Genomic DNA, 9,816 nt, shown 5'->3' with positions numbered 1-9,816 from the left:
ACCAAGCGGACGTCATCGACTTTACGATTCACAATGTGATCCGCCAGTCGATGACGCAAACTGTTATTGTGGACGATCTCGGCTCAGACCACCTGCCGGTATTGGTCGAGATCACCGCAAACAGTTCCGCGCTTGCCCCATCCTACTCCCGCCGCTGTGTTAATTGGGAGTTATTTGCGAATGCGCTTGAGCGCTCTACGCCCTCACGCGCGGTTTCAAGCGCCGAGGACGTGGAGATATTCGCAAATGACTTGCATGATGCACTCAAGTCCGCTCTTGTCCAAGCCACGACTCTTAAACCGTCCACGTCCATACTCCCCCCCATTCCTTCTCACATCAAAGCCCTTATCCAGAGGAAGCGAGCTCTGCGACGGCAGTGGCAGCATTCGCGCTGCCCCACCCTCAAGCGGCAACTTGCTCGTTTGCGTGAGCAAGTTAGCGATGCGCTTGAGGCGAACAGGATCGAGGGCTGGCACCGTGCGATCGACTCGGCCGCCGAGGACTGGCCCTCGCTCCACAACCTCTGTCGCAGGCTTAAATCTTCAACCGCCCCCGCGCGCCCACTCACCGATTCCGCGGGTAATTATATATACGCCCCTCAGGGTCGCGCTGACTTGTTCGCCGAACATCTGGCACAAGTTTTTCAGCCGAACCCCCTGACGCCGTCGAGCGCCGCCCACGCAGCGGTGGTGAACGAACACCTATCAGGTTTTCTAGCATCACCGATACCGCCCGCTGAGGAAGTATTCTTCACCTCCCCGTCCGCCGTCCGCCGTGCGATTTCGCGTACAAAGTTGCGCAAAGCGCCCGGTGAGGACGGCGTGACGAACGAATCCCTTCGCCACCTCCCCCGTAAAACAGTCGCGGCTTTGTCGCGGCTGTTTAACGGTATATTACGCGCCGGTCATTTCCCTTCAGTGTGGAAAACCGGTCGCGTAATAATGATCCCCAAACCCGGCAAGAATGCCTCCTTAGCGGGCAGTTATCGACCCATCACCTTGTTGAGCACAGTCTCCAAAGTGTTCGAGTCACTACTGCTGCCTATGCTGCGTCCGTACGTGTCGCCGCGCGCTGAGCAATTCGGCTTTCGCTCGGCACACAGTACCACCCTTCAGGTATCTAGAGTATTGCACCATGTTAGCTCCGCCTTGAACAGGAATGAGAGAGCGGTCGCAATATTCCTAGATATCGAAAAGGCTTTCGACCGCGTCTGGCATGAGGGTCTTATATATAAGATCCTTACCACCACCCAATGCCCCGCGCGACTCGTGAGGATATTGCACTCTTTCCTCACGGACCGCTCCTTTCACGTTTCCGTGTCCCCCGCCATTTCCCGAAACCACTCTGTGCAGGCGGGTGTCCCGCAGGGCAGCTGTTTATCGCCCGCGCTATACTCCGCCTACACAGATGACTTCCCCTCCCCCGCGCCAAATTCTAATCAAATCCTCGCGCTATACGCCGACGATGTAGCTTTGATCGCCGCATCGTTGAATACAACGCATGCGATGGTTAAGGCGCAACGCTGGCTTGATGAGTTGCCTGCGTATTTCGAGCGTTGGCGGATATCTGTCAACGCGCGAAAGACACAGGTGATTCGGTTCGGTGGTTTGACTCCCTCCCACCAACTCACTTTGGCTGGTGAGCAGATCCCATGGTCCGATACTGTCCTTTACCTAGGTGTAACTATTGATTGCCGGCTTCGCTTTAACAGCCACGTGAAGCAGGTAATTAACAAGTGCAAAGCCGCCCACTCCATACTTCGTCCGGTGTTATACTCTGAACTCCCGCTGCGTATAAAGGTAAGCGTTTATAAAACCTACCTACGGCCGCTCCTCACGTACGCCGCGCCCGCCTGGTATGTGTATGTGTGTGAAAGCCTGCGCCGCAAAATGCGTGCGCGGCAGTCACTCGCATTACGCGCTATCGTCGGTGCGCCGAGGTATGTGAGAAACGAGCTAATACGTAGCGATCTCGGTGTAGAAACGCTGGATGAGTTTATCCTTCGTCTCTCCCAAAATATGTTCTCGCGGGCGGACGCCTCCTCTCATCCCCATCTCCGAGAGATTGCTCCGCACCGCGCCATTCCCGGGTCGCGTCGTCCAAATCCGCGCGATCTACTACCACCCCCCTCTCCTAAGGCGAACACGCCGTCCTCACCACCGGCATTGCAAACAATGCCGGCGCCCCATACCGCGCTTCCAGCGCCACCTACCGCCCACGCACTTTGTGCGCCCCTCACTATTCCCTCCTACCAAATCCACTCCCACGCGCAAATAGCGCAATCCCAAATAACGCCCCCACCCCCGCAAGCCCCGCCTGCGACGGCGCTCTCTATCGCGCCGTCTGTCGCCTCACCCTGCATAACTCCTTCACAGTCGGTACACAACGTACCCAGCCACTCCTACGCCTATCCCCACGCGCAATTGGCGCCTCCCACCACACCCATTGGTTTTATGTCGCTCCCGTCCCCGTCCGTCCCCGGCCTAAAAAGTTCTGGCCGGGCTCGAAAAAGAACAAGGTCGGTTGAGTCATCGGAAACATCCAAAAGGTTCAAACAGTCGGGCACAGTCTCCTATACTGTGCCCCAATCGACAAATATTTTTCTTCCCAAACAGGGCGATTCGTCCTCCCATTAACCCGCCCGTATTAGCGGGCGGCGCCATACACCTGCTGCAGAGGACGAATCGTCCTGAACAGCATCCCCCACGCAGCCTCCTAACGGAGGCCGCGTGTGTGAAGACCCTTGCTGCTGTCGTGGCGCATTCGTACGAATCGTGCCTAGGGGCTCTGACGCTGTTTATACGACGTTCGACCCAACTACCCTCACTTTACTAATAGTCATTGACTAGCTGCGTTTTGTTATCAACTACCTACATCAATTAGGTAGCTGTGTAGAATCGCAGTACATTCTTATTACATTCAAACTAATATTTAACCAGGCCTCGCTTTTTATTTCTTACACTATTGTAATTATAAGTAGATGTATTAATGAAAATGTTTCAATACTAAACTATTATGCCACAATATGCTATTCTTTTTAAAATTTTGTGCACAAAGCAGCGGAGATAACAGATCATGCAATAAGCTGCTAACACACAAAGCTTTTTGAATTAAGTCTCCATTTGAAACAAATTCAGGTTTATTTCAATTAAACAAGAGATAGAATTAAAATCCCAGATCTGGCTAACAAATACGACGTAAAAAGCAAAATCAGATTACAGCTTACACTGGGTCGAATTAGGTTTTAACCTAATTTTTCGCTTCACAGAGTCCAATTATTTTTAACTAAGGCAATTCTAGTAATTTGCATGCGAGATTTAAATGCATCGAGCATAGGTGGGGACGTGAGATATGGCCTGTTAAGCCACGTCTCACCACTAATTTGGGACTGTGCCAACTAATCTTACATACTAGATTTTTGTTGACGCCTTGTGGGGATTAGATGGATTTAAGATTTAGAATGTTGTTGCAAGTATTGAGGTAAATCTTTCCTTATATATTGTAGGTTATTTTAGTAGTAAAATCTTTGAGTAGTAAAGAATACACACACTTCTATATTTTGAATATTTTTGTAAGATTGATTTGAAGGTAAGATTTGCATTTACTACAGGTAGAGTATTAGTAAAGACGGGATTTTGCTCTGAATACATTATTATAGAAGACATGTAATTGCGCAGTTCGTAAGTAACAATTTAGATGACCTGTTTAGAAGCTGTGAATTTTTTTTTATGATATAGGATAGCAAACGAGCAGACGCGTCGCCTGGTGTTAAGCGATACACGCCGCCCATAAGCATCCACTCCACTGGGAAGTGGATGTGTTGCTGTCCTCAAAGGGATTTGGAATTAAGGAGTTAGGTAGAAGGGGCGAGGATGGGAGGGAATGAGGATAGGGAAGGAGAGGATGGGTAGGGGATGGGAAGGGATGTGGGCCTCCGGACCCCTCACTCACCGTACGGAACGCGACAGTAAACTGTCACTATGGCGCCGATATTCTGTGAGGGTGTGGTACCTTCCCCGGTGCGAGCGTGGCCCAATTCGTGCCGAAGCATGCTCGACTCCCACTCTCGAACTAGACACTAGACACTTTGGTAATTATGTGCTCTACAGCATTAACATTTAAGTTTATTGCCTCGTCTTAAGGATTTTCTGTTCTTTTCTTTTTGGTAAATAGTAAATACTATATTATTGTCTCTGAATTTTCGCAACACTCACTAATAAACAGTGTGTGGTGTAAACACGCGATAACCACGTTCTTTCAAAAACTTTAGCATTTAAAAGAACTAACTTCTTTGAAAGGGCTGACTAACTTTGTACCTAGCCTTACTATTATTATTGGTAACAATATTATTTTCTATTATTTTAATAATATTATATATGGGATCGTTAAAATATAAGACCTGAAAGTAAAGTCGAATTATTTCTAGTAATTTTGATCCAATGGCTATTTTAACTTAAATAAATTTTACGGAAAAACTATTTTCGCGTGTTTTATTTAATAACTATAAGAAGTGTTGTAATTATTATTTATTTCTATGAAAATCTATGAAGTTTCTAATTTACAGGTTCCCTTTATAAACACCCAGATTAAAAATTAATTTAATATTATTCGAGGTAAAAATTCTATTGAATTGAACAATCAGTTTCTTGTAGAAATTAAAATCTTATTTTATCGTATATTTTTATTTTATAATATTATGGTATAATATATTCCTCACTTAAACTTGGTTTAAGAACTTGATATTAGCTGGTGAAATATAACATAATTTATCAATTTGGCCTTTCGCCATTTCAGTCTAGCTCGCTTGCATTTGAAAATAATTCAGACACCAAAGTTATTATTTTTGTAAGTATCTGTATTTTATTGAACTATAATATTAATTATGAATAATTTAAAGTAGATGCATCAAGATGCAAGGATTTTGTCATGTTCAAGCAAAATATTATTATGTATAATCATAGAATAGAAGCTACAGCTGCCGTGCCGTGCTTTGCCCGAATTGATCTGGGATCTAGACGATACTTTAGTATTTTGTACCTTTCCAAAGGTAAAATAATTTGGTATTAGTATTATAAAAAAAAAATGTTGTGTGGTTTTATGAAACCACGGTAAAAGTGAAACTGTTCGAACGGTTCCGAACACTGCTTTGTGTAGCGCATGTCACGTGACGGTCGGCTGCCGAGTAGGTATACCTATAACTCGGCAGCCGCGATACACGCGACATGCGCTACACAGACCAAAAAGTTTGAGACGATGTAATAAAAGTTTCACTTTAACAAATTACTAATAATCATAATATTAATTTAATTGACTTCTCTAACATGTACGCCCTTACCTACACGTATGAAATAATGTGTTAAAATTCAAAATCTTAAAATATACTTGTTTTCTCAAGGAATATATTCGCCTAACGCAGTAATAAAACGTCTATTCAAGCGTGAAAGATAACATTTGCTAGAATATTATTTGAAGGCGTTAAAATTGATTACGTATTCAATTTTGCTTCGTCAATTTTTTTCTTGACTGCTATATTATAGTAGTGGGGTATAATTTAGTGTTCCTTTTCTTATGTAATGTTTCTATTATATTTTATTTTTAAGTTTCAAATGCTTGTAAACTCAAACTCAAACGTTTGATCTCTAAGGGCACGGACTAGATAATAGTTACTACCTACTAAGAATGGGTAAACACTAAACATGTGGTATTATAATAAACGTGTTGAACCAACAAAAATTGTTCTCCTTTAATAAGTCTTTAAATTTTCTCATTTTTCACCAAATTTCCTCATGATTCTGACGAATACATGGCAATACCCGCACAAAAAAAATAAGTTCTATAATTACGTCATAATATCGTCAGTGAAAATCCAAAACTACTAAAGCGCCACTTTGGCCAAAATGAGTTATATATATCGATGGATTGGATTTTTTATTCCGCGTCTAATGGTCTAGGTTTCATGGCGATCTGAGGACTTTTGTGGCGTTTTAGCACCTCAAATGTCGGATGTTTTTCATAACTTTGCTTTTTTGAGAAATGCTTACATAATACAATTTATCTTTGAATTTTAAAATTTGTCGTTTAAGTATTTATATTACCGGACATTAGCCACACTGAGCTCGTTCAGCAACTCAAAATACGCTATTTTATTCATTGATGTCGCTTTAGCACTTTACAATACAAATCGTTACGGTGGTTAAGTAAATTTGCTTTACGTAGAAACAGATGTGGTGGCGCGTTAGTATATTTTGTTTACACAGTTTTTTAATAGATAATAGTGTAAGTATATTTGCTTTACTTAAATATTTGTTTGAGTCTTTAGTAAGAATATTTGCAATCAGTGAAATTGAAGAGAATTGTACTTTTAGTATGGATTATTTTACAAAAAAAAAATTACATTAGTCGTTTAGTATTAAGAAGTTCGTAAACTTATCATAAAGATTAACCTTAGTCTTTTGAAATTCAAATAAGTTCTGGTTACATCTTTTAAGTATTTAGAATACCTACATTGCGCGGGATTTGACGGCGGTTCAGTTGACCGTTGGTCGGTTTCGAGCAGCGGTGACTGAGTGACGCATTTTTGCTTGTTCCGCCTACGCGGCGGCCGAGTTAGTTGTTCGTATAATTAAAACTAGGTAAGTAAATATTATTCCTGCATTTTACAAAACTATTTCTGTATGGTTATTGATCTATTATTCGCATATTATTATCTGGCTTTGTTTGCGTTGTCGTAATTGTCGTTACCTATCTATCTAAGAATAAGTAGGTATTCATTGGTATTATTGCCCATTTATATTGTTAGGAAAGGTAATTAATTAAAGAGATTATTCTTGCAAGACAAGATAGGTAACGAGAATGTGTGTACAAATTACGGAAGTTTAATAATATTGATAACATACTAGTAACCTACACAAATAATACATAGATATGTATAGGTACAATGTTTTCTGTTATTTCTATTTCATCATTCTTGAAATAGTGCGTATTCTACCTATACTAGTTATCGTCAGATATTTGTATTAGGTATTCATAATTATTGTATTATTATTATTAGGCACTTACAATCTAAATTTTCAGAATCATAGAAAACGGAGCATGGACAGTCGACGATCCTCATTTTTTTGAAAATTTACAAACATGCGTACTGTAAACGCAAATTCAAAAGAATCATCGCCTAAGCCAAATGTTGTTCGTAGACTATTTGCCAAAGACGAAAGCGATATTGGGTCAGACTCCGAACAGGATAGTTTCGTCACAAATTTACGGCATCCACGCAATGAAGAATATAAAATTTTGGAGATACTCCCAACAAAAGACGGTGAAGTTTCAGTTACTTATTTTAACTTTAAATTTTAACTAGCACTAAGCTATCAATACTATTCTTTTAGCTAAGATAACTCTGCCTGTCTGACGATGTGGGTGAATGTCATGTCGTGTGTATAAATGTGTGAATAAACAACATTTAATAATTATACTTATTTACAAGAAATATAATTATAATATTTTTTTCTACAATATTAAAAAATATAAATATGGAAAAGTAAAAACAAAAAAAAATGGGGCATTAAATCACTTATTAATAATACTTGTCGTTTAAACAGGTATGATGAAAGAAGCTGGTTTTTCACAACAAGGATTGGATTTATCGCAATTTATACATCCGAATTCATCAGAAATAGAAGACTGTACTTTTCAAGAAGGGGTATCCTTAGTCCAAAAAAACTATCCCACTCAAATAACGAACTCACAAACAAGGGATTTAGAACGGGCAGAAATATTCAATCATAAAGATTATCCTCTTGAAACAGGAGAACACGCTCAGAAAGGAAGATCCTTCACCCAAGACATACATTCTACACAGCCATTATTCTCACAAACAGGCGATTTAGCACAGGCAGAAATATGCATCGATCCGAATAATCCACTAGAAGACCACACTCATAAAGAAACATTTTTTGCTCAAGACATACATTCAACACAGGCATCAATCTCACAAACTGGCGATTTGATACAGGCAGAAACATACTTACATCAAGATAATCTAATACCGATACAAGTACATGCTCAGGAAGAAATATCCTTCGTCCATAACATACATTTTACACAGGCATCAATCTCACAAACATGCGATTTGATACAGGCAGAAACATACATACATCAAGATAATCTACTACCAATAGAAGATCATGCTCAGGAAAAACTACCATCAAGAATATGCAAATTTTCCAAATGCCATGAATATCCAGGACAGCCTTCAAGAAACGGATGTCGAAGACAACGTTTAATTACAAAAAATGGCAACAAATTAAAATTCTAATTATTATTAAGTTAAATAATATTTTTTATACCTAAAATTTTATAACTATGATTATTTCAAAATACTACATAAATACATATTCTTCATACGGGTATGAAGGATCTAATTATGCATCCTAATTGATTGATCTTTTCGTAAATGATACCAAATAAAGCTAACATTTGTGATTATTATATTTTACTTTAAATGACATTGTTTAAGTTTTTTTTTTATCAAGTAATAATTATATAATAAGAAGTTTAAGACAAGACTGATTAAAATAACGTTTTTTTTTTTCAATAAAGATTATTACGAAACTGTGTACATTTTGTTTTAAAACCATTATATTTTTTTGCGATATTATGTGATTAACCTATTATGGTTTTTTTAGCGTAGATATACCTAGAACTACCTGGATGAGACCTCGCGCGACTGCTAATAAACAGGATTGAGTTATTTTGTTGCCACTTGTCTAATTTACTTAATGTCAACTGCGCCATAAGTAAAATAGATTTAAATTTAAATCATATTTTCATACATTAGTTTTTTTTATGACACAATAGTACTAACTTACTGTAATATAAATCGTTTTAACGTACGGTATAAGTGACATATTAGAACGTTCAGTAATAATACCCTCAGACATTATTAATCCGCAATGCACGTTAGTAATATTTGCGTTAGTACAATTTAACAAACCTGCGCTGTTAGTATTTTTTGACACCGCACCCCAAATATATTTCACAGATTAAGTACTTTCTGTTTACTAACTTCATAAAGTAAAAGTACTAAAGCGACAGCTATTTCCTGAATTAAAATAAGTATACAGAAGGTTTTATTTTTATTAGATGCGTAATAATGTCACAAAACTTTTTCTCCTTAAGCATTTTTCGATGCATAAATCAGAAAAAAAGTTATGTCTGGTTTTGTGGAAAAAAAAACTTTGAATTGATCTACTGTAAAAAGGCCTTTTGGCGCTTCAGTAGTATTGGCTTTCCAGTGACGATATGTTTAATAGGTATTTTCTTAGGCAGCAATATAACAAACAAGGGAAGGCAAGATAGCTTTTAATTTATGTTTGCTTTGGCTTCATAGTTGGGGGTCATTAAAATACAATCTTGTATCTTACTGTCGGATAAAGCGATAATTCAGACAGCATCTGTAATTTATCTTGTAATAGAGAAATGTAATTTCCTGGACTGTTTCACTTTAGCGTCATTTATATTAAAATATTAAGTAATTTTCGGAGAAACAGGTATTGATGTTAATTGCAAATTTTTGTCCTTTTGAAATTATTCATGGAATTAATTATTAGTGCTCTTTGCACTTAAAAGAAATTTGATATTAGCTTCCGCATGTATTTACTTTATACCAGAAAGATCTGTGACGTAGAAAATAAATTGTTTATATCATTATTTATAATTGAAATAAATTCGTTTGAATATTCTTTATATGTATGCAAAAAATCACAGGAGAAAATTTGCTTTTAAATTTTAAATTCACTTTATAATTAAATTAATAGC

At 39.0% G+C, this 9,816-nt stretch overlaps 1 protein-coding gene across 2 annotated transcripts; it reads left to right on the top strand.

Moving 5' to 3' along the window:
- The first annotated feature begins 5,854 nt into the window (after positions 1 to 5,854).
- On the top strand, positions 5,855 to 9,300 carry LOC149488139 (uncharacterized). Of its 2 annotated transcripts, XM_089696851.1 has the most exons (3): positions 5,855 to 6,632; positions 7,075 to 7,315; positions 7,599 to 9,300. In XM_089696851.1, the coding sequence occupies exons 2-3, from the start codon at positions 7,135 to 7,137 to the stop codon at positions 8,312 to 8,314; spliced, it is 897 nt and encodes a 298-aa protein (XP_089552977.1). In that variant the 5' UTR covers positions 5,855 to 6,632; positions 7,075 to 7,134; the 3' UTR covers positions 8,315 to 9,300. The 2 variants fall into 2 exon arrangements, with proteins under 2 accessions (XP_089552977.1, XP_089552978.1); XM_089696852.1 differs by having other exon boundaries at positions 5,855 to 7,315.
- The last annotated feature ends 516 nt before the right edge of the window (positions 9,301 to 9,816 follow it).

The sequence above is a fragment of the Colias philodice genome, chromosome 6 (genome assembly GCF_061535455.1).
Source record: "Colias philodice isolate Cphi_HAF_F1 chromosome 6, ilColPhil1 Martin Lab GWU primary, whole genome shotgun sequence".
Lineage (NCBI taxonomy): Eukaryota > Metazoa > Arthropoda > Insecta > Lepidoptera > Pieridae > Colias > Colias philodice.
The sequence above is the reverse complement of the archived record's forward strand: the minus strand, read 5'-3'. Positions and strand labels throughout refer to the sequence as shown.